The sequence below is a fragment of the Phalangium opilio genome, unplaced genomic scaffold (assembly GCF_054372755.1).
Source record: "Phalangium opilio isolate 3A_F unplaced genomic scaffold, DU_Popi_V2 ptg000217l_1, whole genome shotgun sequence".
Classification (NCBI taxonomy): Eukaryota; Metazoa; Arthropoda; class Arachnida; order Opiliones; family Phalangiidae; genus Phalangium; species Phalangium opilio.
This window is the reverse complement of record NW_028324218.1, coordinates 7,817,434-7,836,308: the sequence shown is the minus strand read 5'-3', so window position 1 is coordinate 7,836,308 and position 18,875 is coordinate 7,817,434. Positions and strand designations below refer to the sequence as shown.

The following is an 18,875-nucleotide window of genomic DNA, read 5'->3' as shown; positions in this document are numbered from 1 at the left end:
CATAGCTCAGTATAGACCTCCTCCCTCCAACACGGAACGAATAGTTGGCACACTTAAACTACGTTTTGATGACGTTTCTGACGGGGACGGCGAAAAATACGTAATTCCTTTTTACCTCTATCACTATGACCCGCCTCTTCTTTCATACCCCATCTGTCCCGGGAAAGGGGATCCGGGACTTTGACGCGCGCCCACACTACTCTGTTCTTCATTCCTACTTCTAAAATTACATCTATCCCTGATAGGACACAGCTGAGTTTAAAAGTATTGAAGAGAGGAGCTAAGTGAAGTAGAACTTAAATGCTTATCCAAGGGTTGGTTGTGGACACGGATAAGTTCCATCTATTTACAGTGGTTAATTAGTTCTAACTTTTAATCTAATATTTCTACAGCCATTTTGGGCTATTGGAAGTTTAAGTTAAATACCATGGATGATGGATTAAATTAACGTGCTTACTGAATTGGTTTATGAGTTTAAAGCTTGGAGAAATTACGTAATATAGGACTTTTTTGGGCATTCTCCAAAAATATGGGATTCAATTCAAGAGCCATTAAACATGAACATGTTATTATGTTTAATTTTCGAAAGATGGCGCTCCTGTCAAGACAATTTTGTGACTTTAATAGCTGTGCTTCATTAAATTTTCCTTCAAAGTTTTAAGTAGGGGTTAGGATCGATCACGAGGCCAGGGATGTGGGTTCGTGGAAGCATAGACCACATATTTATCTTTGAACTTTTGAAGAAAGGGTTATCTGCTGGGTCGTATGATGCTGCGGCGCATACGCTTATACTGAATTTGGCTGTGGCTATTGGACTTTCTGCTTGTCGGTACTGATTTTTAACCAAAGGACCGGAAATGTTTCTTTCAATATTTCCCTTCTTCTCTTGTGTTGGGGGGAGAAATTATTTTGGAAGACAAAGCGGTTTATGATATATTTAGACAATTAGACTTATAGCAGACGATAAACTTATGCTTTTAGTCATCAATTTAAGGCGCAACGTGACTGAAAGTTACGCTGAAAGTCATTGTAAGGATATTATCTACCAATGTCAATTGAAATGGGGTTCGCTAAGAGATTTACTTTAAGAGGAACGAGTGTGACCTGACAGTGTTAATGAAGTGTCAGCTGTAGCCTCGGTTAAACATACTGATCTATGGAAATTTCTAAAAAACAAATTCTTTTCTTTGGTGCCAGTTGGGTTAGTTGTATTAGAGGGGCATGACATTTAATTGTCAAGTTTTGAACTTTTTCGAAATCTTAAAATATTCAATAGGAAAGAAACATTAAATTTCCCAGTGGGAAGCGTCCAGCATCCTTAAGTTTGTTTTTATTTCTTTCAGTTCTCTAACTTGACGCCCCTCAATGTAGATTATCGATTAAGAAGTTAAGAAGCGAGATTTATAGGTTTCTTTTTGTAACTGAAATTTCAATTTTGAAAAATATCTTTTGATCTAGTAGTTGAATTTTTTTTTTTTAGTTTCATTTTTCTAATTATAGCGTAAAAGCTAATTTATGATAAAAAAATATATAAAGAGCGTTTCAATTTTCATAATTTCCTGTGATTGAAAAATAGATTTCTGTATTTTAAATTTTCTGTGTTTGAAAAACAAGTTTCTGTCTTCTTACTCTTATGTGTTTGAAAAACAAGTTTCTGTCTTCTTACTCTTATGTGTCTGAAAATAAGTTTTTGTCTTCTTACTCTTATGTGTCTGAAAATAAGTTTTTGTCTTCTTACTCTTATGTGTCTGAAAATAAGTTTTTGTCTTCTTACTCTTATGTGTCTGAAAATAAGTTTTTGTCTTCTTACTCTTATGTGTCTGAAAATAAGTTTTTGTCTTCTTACTCTTATGTGTCTGAAAATAAGTTTTTGTCTTCTTACTCTTATGTGTCTGAAAATAAGTTTTTGTCTTCTTACTCTTCTGTGTCTGAAAAACAAGTTGCTAGCTTCTAACTCTTGTGTGTCTGAAAAACAAGTTACTGTCTTCTTATTCTTCTGTGTATGAAATACAAGTTTGTATTGAAAATCCATGTCCTTAATCCTCTGTGCTTGAGAAAATGGTTTGTGTTGTTAATCCTCTGTACCTGAAAAACAAGTTTCTGCCTTTTTAATCCTCTGTACCTGAAAAACAAGTTTCTACCTTTTTAATCCTCTGTACCTGAAAAACAAGTTTCTACCTTTTTGATCCCCTGTACCTGAAAAACAAGTTTCTACCTTTTTAATCCCCTGTACCTGAAAAAAAAGTTTCTACCTTTTTAATCCCCTGTACCTGAAAAACAAGTTTCTACCTTTTTAATCCCCTGTACCTGAAAACAAGTTTCTACCTTTTTAATCCCCTGTACCTGAAAACAAGTTTCTACCTTTTTAATCCCCTGTACCTGGAAAACAAGTTTCTACCTTTTTAATCCCCTGTACCTGGAAAACAAGTTTCTACCTTTTTAATCCCCAGTACCTGAAAAACCAGTTTCTACCTTCTTAACCCTTTCTGCTTTAAAAACAAACTTGTATTCTTAACCCTTTCTGCTTTAAAAACAAACTTGTATTCTTAACCCTTTCTGCTTTAAAAACAAACTTGTATTCTTAACCCTTTCTGCTTTAAAAACAAACTTGTATTCTTAACCCTTTCTGCTTTAAAAACAAACTTGTATTCTTAACCCTTTCTGCTTTAAAAACAAACTTGTATTCTTAACCCTTTCTGCTTTAAAAACAAACTTGTATTCTTAACCCTTTCTGCTTTAAAAACAAACTTGTATTCTTAATGTCCTGAACTTGAAATCAAGATTCTGTCTTGTTAATCACCAGTGCTTGAAAAACTAGTTCATATCTTTTTACACTTGAAGAATTACCAAAATTGAAATGACGATTTATTCTTAGTATATCACTTAGGTCAACCAATAAACCGGAACTATGATTATATGAATTTATTTTGAAACTAAATTCCACATGGCACTACCTTAAACTCTCATAACAACAGTCGAAGTTTTTACAATAACAAGGGATAGATTTAATTTGAAAAGTAGGAATGGAGAACAGAGTAAGCTGGGCGCGCGCGTTAGAGTCCCGGACCCCCCTCCACGGTACGGAGGGGTATGAAAGAAGAAGCGGGTCAGAGCGACAGAGGTAAAAAGGAATTACGTATTTTTCGCCGTCCCCGTCAGCAACGTCATCAAAACATAGTTTATGTGAGCCACTAATATAATTTAAACTTTTCGTTACGTGTTGGAGGGAGGGGCTCTATACTGGGCTATGAGTCGGAAGGAAGTAAATACTAACCGTTCTCCATTCCTACGTCTAAAATTATATCTATTCCTGCAAGAACTTCTTTGATTCGTCGTAGACTCTTGACGTGACACTAAGGTTTATCGATGGAGCAGTTAGAACTCTTTCTCACTTCTCTCTAAGATCGACTTCTCTCTAATTAGGTTTACATTTACACAGTCCAGTCTCTTGGGTGGGTGTCCAATAGAAAAGTCCATAAAACACTGTAACAGATGGTTGATAAAGGTGTGAAAAGTTTTTCCGGCGTTTCGTCGTCGGTTAACCTAACCTTACCCTCCGGAGTTTTCCAGGAAGTACATTTTCCAATAATATTAAGTCGATCACGCACATAAAGTCTTTACCAGATGGACGTTTCATTCGTAACTATATGGTTTCAGGGTGTACATGGTCAAAACCAGCTGTATACTAAGCGAAATGGGCGGGAAACTATATATCTTTTATTGGAGATATTAAGACAATCGGTTACACCTACCTGTAGCAACGTAAGGTAGCTACACAGTAAAGCTTGCTACACTTTAACCCGTTGTGAAGCGTATACGTTTCAAAAATCGCGTCAAACTTTGTGTCATGGCCATAGCAACATCTGGCGAAGCTAATCAAGCCACGCTTCGAAACGCTTACGGGATTGGCATAATCTTTCTATTGTTAACACTCGTTACAAGATCTTTCGTACACTCCAAAGATGTTATAGACTTCAAACTATAAATTCTATTTAAAGTCTACTTTGGGGTGGTGTAGCGACTTTTGCTTTCGCAAGGCAAGAAGGCTCCGGGGTCAATCCTTCTGCCTAGAGTTTGAAAGTTCCAGCCCCACTTGATAAGAGTTTTCGTCCAAGATATTACCCTTTCAAATGTTAGTTTGGACGGACTGTTTGAATATGACGCCATTTTTTTCAAATGGCATGGAGATATGTAAAACATCTTGCCGTGATAGTGTGCATTTAACTGCTTCTAATAATATTTGGAATGTGTTTAATGACCTATACGAGAAATCATAAGTTCATAAGGTATGTTCCATAAGCTTGTCATGAAGTGACGTCGGTGAAACGTCATAGATTCGAAGTAAATCGACGCCTGGTTACTGGGCGCCGTCAAAGGCTTAGTACAGAATAAATAGGGGGAAATGGACTGCAAAATTAACCGAGTGTAGTCGTTCTCGAACTAGGTCTCAATACGTCTCTAGCATTACTAGTGTCATACTTATGGAACATCTTATAAACCTATGGTTAAATGTATCGTTTCTAGTTTTAGTTTGTATCCATTTTGGAAGAAGTCTCACAGAACAGTAAGCAAATGTGCAGAATGCATAACTTAAATTAAAACATTATAAAAGTACTTTTATAGTGCTGGCAACGTCAGGAACCTAAAAAACCAGTAAATAAATTCAATTGTTATGGAATTCTTTCGACGTGAAGTGTATTATACAGTAGAATACACTTCTTTCAAAGGAATAGGTAGAATAAACATCTGGTATAAATCCCATAAAGAGCTTAAAATATTAGAAACTTTTTTCCGAAAGTTTTTAGTATTTTAAGTGTTTTTCTAGTAAACTTCAGAAGTGAATTAAACCGTAGTTATCAATTAATAAAATCAAAACCATAAAACAAGAAGCGATATCTAGTTTACAAGGGAGAAGGTATAAGGCGCCTGAGTATTCGCGCGCCATAGTTCCAGGCCCTCTTTCAAAATACAAGGGGGGGGGGCGTAAAACAAAGGAGGCCGGGCTATTTCGCCTCTACCCAGTCGGAAAATACGTAATTTTTGTCATTCGCGTCGCGCTGACGTGGGTTTTCAAGAACCAATGAGATGCTGGTTGTAATTTAGAGGTGGGGATTAACTCCGGACCTACGTTTGGACTGGAGATAAAGCTAGAAATGTGGTGAATTTATACGTTCTCCCTAGTAAACTAGATATCGCTTCTTGATAAAATATATCATAATACCTCATGAAAATTATTTAAATGAATAAACCTCACATGGGCTTGCGCTTTTATAACGTCCGATTAATATACTTCTGTCAGATTGTAAACAAGGTAATACCTCACGACCCTGTCGCGTCTCTGATCCTCTCAAAATATTATTATAGTATTTTTTAAAATACCTGTAAAAGATTTATGATTTTGAAGACCCTTTACTATGCGGTTATCTCTAAGCTTATTTTTGTAGACCAATATTACAAAACTATAATCTCTTTATAAAACTCTAGTTCAGTATTTAAGTCTGTTGAAAAAAATTATTTTTGCAATTCTATTGTTGAGTATTAGACAAGATTATGCAGCTAAAAGCTCGTAAATATAAACTTAAATCTATTCTTGTATCCAGGAATACATAAAGCCTATAGGAATCATTGTGTACCCATTTCCTCAACGTATCTAGGGGGATTTGTGGGAGGAGCCAGACTATTATGTATAACGAATTTTGCCTCGCGAATAATTTACCTCGATGCTCGTTGCTACCAACCAATAAAATCACAGTTAGCTTTAAAGATGTCAGAAATATGAGGCGTGACGGAGTACTCTAGGCCGTCCCACAAAACCCGCATAGAAATTAACAATGGATTTATGGGAGAACAATGATTCCAATAATCTACATGTATTCCTGTTACATCTTATTTTTAATGCCAGACAAAATGAAAGACAATAAATGTTTTTCCTCAAAACGAAACAGAACAGAGGCTGGGCCTGCACTCTGATGTTTCTTTGTTGATCGAGTGGCGTTACGGTTAGAGGTATAAATCACAGTGGGTTATGGTTTCGATTTATGGTAAATCTTCGACCAAGAGGCGCCTCTCAACCCTTTAATAATGAATGCATGCCTAGCAAATATTTTTGCTACCATATTTATGTGGAGTATCATATGCTCATATCATAAACTAATAATCTTCATTTAGTTTCGATGTCTGAATGTAATCTATAGTGGATTAGTCTGTCCCTTGCAGCCTGTAATCCGTCTCACCCTAAACTGATAAATTATATGAGAAAGCCTTCCCTTTTAATGTACTCTTAGTATGACACGGGAGAGGTGATAAAAAATCTCCCTCCCCTATTGCCGTGGCTTAACGTCGCCGTCACTAGGGATGGAAAAATCTTTCTTGTATTTTTGGTGGTCGATTTCTTTTAGGCGCTGAGGTAAAGGAAAGGGGAAATACACGTTCCACCAAAGACCTAATAGACCTTTTCGATGTAAAAAAGGAGGTAGTCAAATCTCAGTATCGGGACATACAAGGGGGTTGATACATTGCCATCCTTCTCTGCGCATTCTCCTGATACAAAAAGACTACAGCGTAGGACCCAAAAAGCGAGATGAAAGGCAAATTATTTCCCCCGTGCTTTTTCCTCTTATTCAAATCAAAATGGTCTATAATGGACACTTAAAGAAGATTATGCGCTTATGCTTATTTTAATATTTAAGGCTTTAGAATCTTCTGGGAATTACTTCCTTGAATTTTTCAGCCGACAAACACACTTATCAAGAATTCATGAAAGTCCATTTTGTTTACCATCGGTCAAGCTAATAAATATTTTAGCTTGCGTGTTTGTGATGTCTCCGTTTAACAGTGTCTATACCGACCAAATACAGTCAATAACTGTGATCCTTCCGCTGTAGTTTAGAAACTCCGCATGAGGTCCTGGTCTGAGAAATTTCATCAAAATTTGTCATTCAGATCCCTAAATATATATAGCGGCTTGTACAAGTATAATCCACGTGGGAGATACGGGCTTGTTACGTTACGTGACGGGTATACTCGATGAAAATGTCATTTTTATGGGCCTTTTTCTAAGTGTCCGATCAATCTTTTACTTGAGAGGGCTTGAAGGCGCTTTGAGACTCTTTATCACGTTTATTACATAGATATAAGCAGTAAATAGGGCCTATGTGCATTTTCGCTAAATAGTTTTTCTGGCGTAGTTGTCAATCATTCTGTTTAACGAAACGAAACTTTAATACGATATAATAATACTTGTAAAATTAATTAATTTTGTTTCAATTTTGTGAGGTTTATTTTCACTCCATGCTTAATCACTTACTGGTCTTTCTATTGGTATTATCAGGAATAGATTTAATTTTAGATGTAGGAATGGAGAACAGAGTAATCTGGGCGCGCGTCAAAGTCCCGGACCCCCTTCCACGGGACGGAGGGGTATGAAAGAAGAGGCGGAAGGGTCATAGCGACAGAGGTAAAAAGGAATTGTATATTTTTCGCCGTCCCCGTCAGCAACGTCATCAACGTAGTTTAAGTGAGCCAATAAGATAATTTAAACTTTTCGTTACGTGTTGGAGGGAGGGGCTCTATACTGCGCTATGAGTCGGACTGAATTAAATACTAACCGTTCTCCATTCCTACTTCTAAAATTATATCTATACCTGGTATTATCGTAAGTTTATAAGATATATTCCATAAATATGTCACTGGTTACTGAGAGTTTGTCATGAAGTGACGTAGGTGAAACGTCACAGATTCTCGTAAAACGACGTCTAGTGAGGCGCTGGCAAAAGGCTTAGTACAGAAATGTGGTTTAGTTTATACAAATACCTCTAGATGCTCCCATAGTCGAGGGGTTGAGTTTACTAGTCCAATAGTAGTTTAGCTCCGCCTTCGTGGACGAGTTTTCATTGGTTCCTTCCTTTGGCCAGGTAGAATTGGGTTGTGTAGAGGATTAGCCAAGATGTTAGGGGTGAAACAATACCCAGCATTTGCTTTGACAAATATATCGCAATGCAAAATCAGAAAAATTAGCAATTGTAGGTTTAATTATCCACTGGCATCGAACCAGCAGCTTGCTTATCAGATACGAGGCTTTAATATGCGACCTAAACATTGACTATATACATTTCTGATATCTACGACTTGATTCGTACTTTTTCTATATTTCTGGTTTGGAATTCTCGAGTGGTTCTATGAGAAAAGAACTGTATTTTTTATTTGCAAGTGAGATAAGCGTGTGCTAGCTGACAATCGTATTGCTTGACCCCTCGAAATGAGCAATGCATTCTATTCAGTTATGAATGTAAGCTTTTACGTTACCCTCGATTACCAAATCTCACGCTTACTTAATTCAGCAACTAATTTACTTAAGTTTGTTTCTAACTTCTCAATTGTTGATAGAAATTGACACGATTACGTTAAGAACATCTTCAAAGAATTATTTTAAAGCATCAAAGAGATTTTTAAACAGGAAAGAAAAATAATAAGAATATTTTGAAGTCTCGCATAAACCGAAACCAAACCTTTAATGTTTAATGTTATGGAGAAAGCATAAGTTGCATATCAACAATAAGTGTAACACTTAATGGAATGCTTTAGTGGAAATTTATGTGTTTTTCGGTCAACCGTCATTTAGTTGTAATTAATCAAAGCTTCGCTGAAGCAACCAGCTCCTGGTGAGGCTGAACAAAGAGGTATAAATACAGAAGATTAATATGGTTTTACAATTGTCCATACAGTTTTACGGGAATAAATTAGCCTTTCTTAATTTTTGCTTTAGGCAATATGTATTTTCATACTTATTAATATTATATACTTGATAGATCAAGTATAAGAGATAGTATTTCTCCTTGTTTTGAATTCGAAATATTACTCCTTTCTTAGGGATAATACATTATAACATAAGTTTATGATCGTAAGTCTACGACGACAAATTACTGGTCGTGCTGGAAGATTAGCTTATTCAAACCTTCAAATCTTACATTCTCAGTGGCTCAGACGAACCTTTTCTATAACCCTATTCTTATTTTTTGTTTTTCACTGTTTCACAACGACAGAAGAAAAAGCCATAATGTTCTCTTTAAACATGCAGACTCAATGGAAGGCAGCGGCATGTTAGGTAAAAAATTATTTGAAGTACGTCACAGGCACCACGTGAAACCTGTTCCAAAAACACTGTATAAATTGGACTGGACACATAGTGCTGGTTTTCCGCGAGATTGCAGCGCCATTCCATGAAGTGCTAGTTTTTGAAATGAAACAAAAAGGTTCCTTTGAACCACACCCCTTTCGGTCACGTGTCTCAGACGTATTTCAATTAAAGCAAGTAGTCCACTAAGTCTTGCATAACCGTATCGTTAACGTAACGTCACTTATCCAAATACGAACAGAACGCCATCTGATAACGTTTCTTAAACGATGCTTTCGGACTTAGGTAATGGGCGTCCTCTTTCGGATGATTTACGAACTTAAAACGGTAACGATACGGTTTCGCAAGGCTAAGTGGACTACTTGCTTAAGTTCTAATAATCCCACCGCTGCCATGTTTGAAGCACCTTTAGACAATATTATATTGTAACGTCAACAAGTAAGAAAGCTGGTGTTACTGGCGTACGAACTTATTTACTTTTTCATAAACTTATGAAAATCTTACGTAAAACAATAAATTCAGGCATAATTTCGTAAAATAACGATGTGGATGGAATCTCGAAATAAATTAAATTTGAAACGGCAAAATCCTTTAAGAGAAACGCGGTCACGTCTTGAAATTAAATCTCGGTTTAGGAGAAAGAGACCGCTCTTTCCAGCGTCCCTCTCAAATCATACTTGACAGCAACTTTTCATTAAAAACGAAATTGAGATGTTTGCTTCGAAACCGCCTGTAGGGAACCTTTCATTTCTGGCAACAAACTATTATCTAAGTATTATTTTTCCATAGACAATTAAAACCAGGACAAATGACTGGCGTCTAATTGGTTAGTGAAGAACAAACTGCCAGTGAATTCATTATTTTCTATGATTTTTCGAATAGTAGAGAAACAATTTGGGAAACCAAAATAAACCTCTCCGAGTCGAGACGCAATTAAGAGGTTTTTCTTAAATAACTAAATAAATATAATTGATATTAATTATTTAATCGTCATTAATTTAGATTAATTATAGTTAAATCGTTTTAAGAAACTTTATTCCTAAAATCATTTTAAACATAGCTATTGTTGACGTTTGAATTCAAGCGTATGCCTCTTTAACAATTTTTGGAAATTTAGGATATATAAGGCGATTGATTCACAATAAATGATAAGAATACTCGCAATTGCGTGAACGTTTGGTGGAAGCCCTGCCATTGGGAGTCTAGACGTTTCTCGTAACCCTAGCCAATCCACGCGTAAATTTTAACCCTAACGACGATAATGAAGTAGAAGCTAATATTGCTTTCTTCGAACGCGTTTGCTCCTATTTGCCAACTGCGAACGCGGTGACAGACACACATACAAACACGTCCAGTATAATACCTTTCATTGTCACTCTGAGAGGTAAAAATCTGGCATATCCTTCCCATTCATCAATTTCTTTTCGAAAAAAATGCTTATGGCAATTATCTACTGGAATTGTTTTAGTTTGACTTCGTTTGTTTTATCTGGCTGATTCCGGGAATGTATTGATGTCCCAGTGAAGCTCTAAGTAGTTTTTGTTGTTAGCATTACTTTGCCAAAGAGAAATATTTAAAATGAAGGAGGAAACGGTGCACCATCATCCAACGTTACACTTAAAATAACAGTTTGTTGAGAAAGTTTATGTAGGTGAGGTCAAATGGCTGCTATTTAAAGAGATCGGATCACGAGCCCGTTGAGCCAAAGTTTCGTGAAGAGAAATGGCAGGGCGTATCATTTTGACATAGTCTTTAATACTGTCAATGAAGGATTGTCCCGTTTAGACTTGCCAGCAAAGTACGGTGCGGTTCTTAAGGCATCACTTATAACGGTGACAGCGCCGACTTTTTCTTTGATTTTCTTGCGCATTTTTTCTTCATGAGTATAAACAATGATGTTGACCCAAAATCTGAGGAATTTTTATTAACGGAACGAAATTTTTAGAACATTTATTGTTTTATTCGAGAAATACTGAGATGATTAAATTTATTCTATTTTTGTGTTTGGAAATATTCAAATTTTACAAAAATATTCTTGCTTTTTCTATCAGAAAGAGCTTTTAGCGAATTTACCAGAGTCCTAACTTGGTAAATTCAGCGCGCTACCATTTATATATTATTGGTATATATCATTGATCGTAAATTCAAGAATTACTGAGAGTAGAGTTAAAATTGAGTCTTATAAATTTAAATCAAAGATAATTAAGAAAAAAATGATAGAGTAAGATCATTGCGATATTAAAGGGGTGCCCTTAGTTAAATTTTTCTTTTTTAATCGAAAGAGCGTATAAAATAATGAATATTACTAATTGGAACTAGGTTTCTATCTACAATATTAAAGGAGATATGAGCAATTAAGTTTCCGTCATTGATAGCTTTTCCGCGAAGCACTGGGAAGTATTCCTATTGGACGAATCCGTCAGGTGGTCTAGGCGTCCAATGAGAGTACTTCCCAGTGCTTCGCGGGAAAACCTAAGGCGCAGTAGTGTTTATTACGAGCCGCCATTACGGAAACTTAGTACCTTGTATCTTCTTTAATATGGTAGATAGAAAAATGGTTCCAATTGATATACTTCATTATTTTAAACGCTCTTTCTGTTATAAAATAAAAACATCCTTGTTCAAAGTATCCTTTTAAAGAAAGATTAGCCAGTACTCAGTGTTCTTGCGCTTAATTTCTTTTTCTGAAATAACAAAAATTTTCCTTTGAGTTATAATTTTAAATTTCTTCTTTCGCAAAAAAAAAATAATTTCATTTTGCCTTCTTATACGCAAAAATGGAAAGCCCCGAATTCTTTGATCTGATTGGGAATTTTTAATTAAAATTATTTATTTTCTGATTTACTTTGAAGTCGAAACAAACCCAGGTTCTTAGTATTAATTTGATGTTTTCTTAGTATTGTACGTCAATTTTCAAATGACTTTTCTTTCATCAGTTCAAATGTAAAAGCTAAAGAAGAGTACAAAAACCGTATCGTTTACTAATTAGCGCTACTGATTACTTTGTCAGATCTTAAAACAAGCAATTCAATTGACCTAATAAAGGTTTTTAATTAGTCGATGAAAGTGCACGCAGTAGAGAAATAAAACACAATTATCTAAGTTCCATTAAGGTATTAATAGAAGGGTATAATCACTCTTTACCTTAGTGTCTCCTAAACGGTGTGCCATCAGTGTCGTTAGATTTTAGTTGCAACTTTTTAAATTTCGATACAAAGGCTTAAATATGGTTCATAGATAGATGTATAACCGAAAACTGTAGTTTTAAGCAGGGATAGATTTAATTTTAGAAGTAGGAATGGAGAACGGTTAGTATTTACTTCAGTCCGACTCATAGCCCAGTATAGAGCCCCTTCCTCCAACACGTAACGAAAAGTTTAAATTACCTTATTGGCTCACTTAAACTACGTTTTGATGACGTTGCTGACGGGGACAGCGAAAACTATGTAATTATTTTTTACCTCTGTCGCTATGACCCACCTCTTCTTTCATACCCCTCCGTCCCGGGGAAGGGGGTCCGGGACTTTGACACGCGACCAGATTACTCTGTTCTCCATTCCTACTTCTAAAATTAATTCCATCCCTATTTTAAGTGATTATTAGCGAACCAAAATTATTCTCACGACCTCTAGGAGTCTAATCAGAATACACACAGTTAATTGGAATCATAGTGTAGCCATTTTCTCAAAGTATCTAGGCGGATTTTTTAGGAAGTATTAGACGAATTTTACCTCGCGATTAATCTATCTCGCTGCCATTCATTGTAGTGTAGTGAAAATTGTTCAAATTAAAGTTCGCGGAAAAAAAACATTCAGAAACCCACGTGTAAAGACGTGTGGCTACTTCGAAAACTTAGGGATAAACCGACTTATCGTTTCCACGCAGCACTTCTATGAAACAAATATTATATTCTTCTGTAGGACAATTCACCAATTTTGGGCTGAAAAAGGATAAATGGTAATTTATTAAGGAAGGGAATAATTTGTAAGAAAGCTTTTGTCGGCCCATTAAAAGCCTTTTCTTTCCCTAGCCAAGGCCTTGATGGAAACCCGATAAGGTGATTTGTTACTGGGACCTTTTCTATCTCCAATTACGCGTTTTTCTGTTTTACTACACACAAAACCGGAAGTGCATTAGTGGAAGTAAAAATAGAAACCCATCTAGGTTACTTAAGACAAATATGCGTTGGTTGTTGAAAAACACTGATTTTCCTGAAATTGTATGCTTTAATTAGAAATTATCTGTAGTTTCAGGCTCGTATTTTGATATGTTTACGAATTTCAGAACCATTTTTCAGAATATTTTTGACCTGTTCTAGGATATTATTATCCAAGTATGAACAATTATTATCTTTTCCATTTAAATTGTCTAAACTTTGTATAGCCCTTAAATGAGATAATTGGTCAATTTTAATTGTTACTCAATGTTTTTCAGGGTAAAATGTTTTTGAAATGTTCTAGAATGTCAAAAGTCAAATATCAACAATTTCATTATTTTTTGTCGATTTTCAACTTCATAGCGCTAAAATGGGATATTAGGCCAATTATAATTGTTACTTCTATGAATTTAAGGCGTATTGTCAAAATCCTTAATTATTAAGGCAAGAAGTGACATCTAGTTTACGAGGGAGAAGATATAAATTTGCCACATTTCCAGCTTTATCTCCAGTCCAAACGGAGGTCCGGAGTTAATCCCCGCCGCCTCTAAATTACAACTAGCATCTCATTGGTTCTTGAAAACTCACGTCAGCGCGATGTGAATGACGAAAATTACGTTTTTTTCAGACTGAGGAGAGGCGAAATAATCCGGCCTCCTTTTACGTCCCCCCTTGTATTTTGAAAGGGGGACTGCGACTATGGGGCGCTAATATATAGGCATCTTATACCTTCTCATTAATAAACAAGATATCACTTCTTGATTAAGGCCAGATTTTAATTGTTCTTTGACGTATACGTATAATTCAAGATCATTGGAAGATAATTCAAATTGGATTATCATACTTCAGATAATGAATTTCTATTTAATATAGTCTGCTGTGGTTTCAAGCTTTTATACTAACTACGAAATTAATCAACAATGTATTTTGAAGCTTAGAGTAGGCCGAGATTAAGTCGAGCCTCCTGTGCACGCTACAGGCGTAACGCGAGAGTATTGATTTAGTCAGGACAAACATTAATTAAGAGGGCGTGAAGCTAGGAGGATGTTATCATACTGGAACTATGCAGATTGAATTTTGAACAAGCTCTTTATCTTTTGAAAAGAATGAAATAGTTATAATTTTCGCGTTGAATTACAAAATATGGCTATTCTTAATATGTCAATTTCTTGTCGAGATTATAAAAGCTGACGATGTTGATTTTGTCAGTATAGAAATCACGTAGGGCTACAGCCCTAAACAGGTATTGTTTTCATTAGACCAAAATAGTTAATTAATGCAGCTCCCATCAAACACTAGAAGGTCTCCTTGCCGCAACCAAAATCTTACTACAAAGCGTTTCCCTTTTCCCTCTTGAATAGAGTCGCCATTTTTAAAACGCATACGCTATTCAACACTTTTAAATGCCCTTATGTGTATCACCATAAGTTTATAAGATATGTTCCATAAGTATGACACTTCCTAATACTTCGTAATGCTGGAGACTTACAGCTCGAGCTAGTTCGCTTCATTAGATTCTATGACGTTTCACCTACGTCACTTCATGATAAGCTCTCAGTAACCTGTGACAAACTTATGTTACATTTATTATAATCTTAGAAGGTATTAGCCTTAAAATAACCTGTGTTTGTTTTTCGTCAATGTTTATAAATGTTTTGCTTGTACTATCGAAAAAGGTAGAATGTTACAATCGTAAAGCTTCATCATAAATAAAAGGTGTTTTTGAGATTTTTGTTCAAGAAACCTTTTCGGGACTCCATAAAAAGGGAACGTGACACTAATCTGTGTAAAAGAATAAACAGGCCTTTGGTGACGCGTAGATTGTAGTAAGTAATTGTAAAAGCTAATCATTTCTTTCCCTTTTATCTTTTAACATAACAGGGTTACCCAATGATCTGAAGGTGTACTGGCAGCAATATCCTTGGATATTCGGGGAGACCGTTTGCAAGTTACGAGCCTTCGTGGCTGAGATGACCAGCTACGCTTCCGTCTTGACCATCGTCGCCTTTAGCACGGAACGCTACTTGGCCATATGTCACCCGCTTGTCATTCAAACCGTGTCCTCTCTTTCCAGAACGATTAAGATTCTAACAGGAGTTTGGGTCGTTTCCTGTCTTTGCGCTATACCTTTCGCTATTTTTACACAAGTAAGCTCTATTTTTACCTTAGCTATTTTTGGAATGGGTATAGTGAAACACAACATTAGAAAGAGTAGAATTTAACACTAGGGAAGTAGAAAAATAACAGTCAAAGAGGGAAGGGGTAAGGTAACTTAAACGGCACAGTCGTGTCAGTATCTCACGCGCACCTACCTCGGCGCATGGCGGCCGATGAGTTAGACGTCACGTGATCCGTTAAGAAGGGAATTCAAAAATGGTAATATACAAAAGACGCTTAGAGAGATGATGATTGTATGCAAATTCAAGTTTATATAACTTTAGTATTTATTTAGATTAATTGCAAACTATTTCCTTTCGGGAATTTAAGCAATATATTTATTTCTCTTACCAAAATACATCCTGAAGAATTATTGTAAGACAAAGTTTTACCTTTGAACTTAGTTATCCGAAACGCATACAGCAAAACCACAAGAAGACAATAAGTGCTTGTCGCCTACGGCTATAAATATACTTAGGACCAAAGTTTGATTTTAATTGACGCTAGGGTCTTCGAAAATGCCTTCGAACCGTTCATAAAGTTATTGTTTTGGAGAGTAAACGTCCGATTTAATTTAGCAAAATAAATTACTAAGATCCTTATCTAAGAGAATCGTTACCTCGGGGTAAATAACACTTCAGACGTGTACATCTTGCTTTATCCGTGATTTGTACCATGAATATTGAACTGACTATTATCGTGATGGGGCTTCAACGTCAAACCGTACTTCTAAGCATAACATGAGAAATTTGCCTGTGGCCAAAAATGAAGGATAATTAAGCATGGAGTGGAAATAAGTAGTCAAAAAGGAGAACAGCAAGGATAAATCCATCCTATGACGGGCTAGCTTACTATGTACTGCCATAAGTTTATAAGCTATCTTCCATAAGTGTGACACTTCCTATACTTCGTAATACCAGAGATTTACTGAGAGCTAGTTCGAGAACGACACGAGAATTGACTACACTCGGTTAATTTTGCAGTCCATCTCCTTTTTAGTCTGTACTAAGCCTTTGACAGCGCCTCACCAGGCGTCGCTTCACCTCGAACCTGTGACCTACGTCACTTCATGACAAGCTCTCAGTGACCAGTGAAGAAACTTAGTAAAAATATCTTATGAACTTTTCTTTATTAATTGTTATTTGAAGTTTTCTTGAAATTATTTGAAGATATGAGTTCAACATTCTTAGACAAACTGAAGTACTTCTTGATAATAATATATACGGCCTTGCAAAAGTAAACTTGTGATGGAAAGTGGAAATGGCTCTCGCCTTCACTGCCCGAAGACTTCTAACTCTTCGATTATTATTGCGTTTACTTCGGAAGTGTAGGGAATCTTGGATAACCCAATCAGGCACGTTTGCTAGCCCCTAGACTATAGCTGACAAGGATTAAGATGGCAAGATTAGATTTTATCGTTTGTTATTTCGCCTAATTACTTGATGGTCTCTAAAATTTAGGGATCCTTGGAAAAAGAAACTTAAATGCAAAGTGCATGGAGACTTTTCAGTTGACTACTTCAATTTCCACTTGGCTGTTCTCAATGTTTATTTCTTGTCCTTTAGTTAGTTACTCCACGGTCGAAAATCACTAAAACTCTCTGCTGCTGAACAGGGTGGTATGGTGGTGCCCTCTTAGACACTGTTTTTCACCAAGTATACTAACACGAAGTTAAATAAGTTGAACTATAATTGAAAGTAACGTTAGTTGTCCCAATTAATTTTTACATTATTTAACATTCTTAAATTATGCCATGCACACTTTTTGCTAGTGGTTTCACAGGCTCGATGTCGTTATTATGGAATCAAGGACAGTTACAATAGACGGTCAAGAAATTGACCTAACATGCTTAAAGAGATACAATGTGCCTGAATTTTTTAATTTTTAATTGAAAGACCGTATAAAATAATGAATATAATTAATTGGAACCATATTTATATCTGCAATATTTAAGAAGATACAAGCAGTTAAGTTTTCGTAATGGCGCCATATGGACACTACGCCTTAGGCTTTCCCTTGAAGGGCTGGGGAGTCCCCCTATTGGACGCCTAGTACCACCTGACGCAATCGTCCAATAGGCGTACTCCCCAGTCAGTTCTTAGCGTTAAAGCCTAACGCGTAGTGCCATCCATTACGGATTTAACTTAATTGCTCGTATCTTCCTTAATATTGTAGATAGAAACATGGTTTCAATTAATAACATTCATTATTTTATACACTCTTTCGATTAAGAAAGAAATAATTCTAGTCTGGTGTATGCCTTTAAGAAATGTCACTTGTTTTCGTGACATTTATGATATTACAAAAGAAAACTTTATTCGATTCAATAAGACGTTGGAATGCTTTGTTTGGTACACAATATCTAATTTTAATATCCTCGGAGGGCTGTATAAACAATAGCGTAGGAGATGTCTGCTTCAATTGTTTGTTTTTAGCCTTGAGAAACTTAGTAACTCAAACAACTCTACTTAGATTGTGCACAGACAATAGTAAAATTATAAATTCACCATTTGGTTCTTCCAGAATGCGTCTGCCCCCATTTTTAGTCAAAACAATTTTTTTATGTCTCTCGAATGTAGTAACATAATAATTATTTACTCGTAACGTCGTTGATCAATGGAAATGAACGCCAATGAGGTGTAGACAGACAACGAGACTTTTCTTCCAAAATATTTTTAAAACTCAACTTTTATTACTTCAATCCATACGCTAAGTTAAGTGACAACTTGAGGATGTTGAAGGCCATATACGCCCATTGAAAACTGAAAACATCTTAAAGAAAAGTGCTTAATGCAGTTGGAATTTTTCTTTTTCTTTTTTACCTCTCCGTGTGACGTAGTCCAGGAGAGGTTCTGTAACGGCCGTGTCTGTGTGTCTGTCTGTGTGTCTGTCTGTCTGTCTGTCCGTTGTTACACCCACGTGACCGCGTTCGCAGTTTGCGTATCGGAGCAAACGTGTTCGCCATTTCCGAACTGCTTTCACAGTCACGGAAATGGCTCCTCTACTTGAGTTCTCACACCACCATCTTCTGGTCTTTGTCCATCCCACACGGACACCAGTCAGTACATACTGGCTTCTAATCACCACCATCTTCTGGTCTTCGTCCATTCGACTTGGACAGCAGTCTGTACATACTGGCTTCCAATCACCACCATCTTCTGTTCTTTGTCAATCCCACATTGACACCGTCTGCACTTACGCTGGCTTCTAACACCACCATCCACTGGTCTTCCGTCTATTCCACATAGACACCAATAGACACCAATCTGTATCATTGGCTTCTACTCCATTATCATCGTTTGGTTTTAGAATATACGCGGCGATCAGCTAGGGTTACGAGAAACGTCTAGCCTCCCTAAGGTGGGATCGCCACCAAAGGTTTTCGCAATTGCGCTTTTTCCTTACTAATATAATGGAAACGAATCGTAT

At 36.3% G+C, this 18,875-nt stretch overlaps 1 protein-coding gene across 1 annotated transcript in view; it reads left to right on the top strand.

Moving 5' to 3' along the window:
* LOC149616043 (neuropeptides capa receptor-like) overlaps window positions 1–18,875 on the top strand; it is a 61,846-nt gene that overhangs the window by 28,963 nt on the left and 14,008 nt on the right. The window contains exon 3 of the mRNA XM_089856229.1: window positions 15,171–15,436. Within this exon, the coding sequence (XP_089712355.1) occupies window positions 15,171–15,436 (266 nt within the window). The remainder of the gene's footprint in view (window positions 1–15,170; window positions 15,437–18,875) is intronic.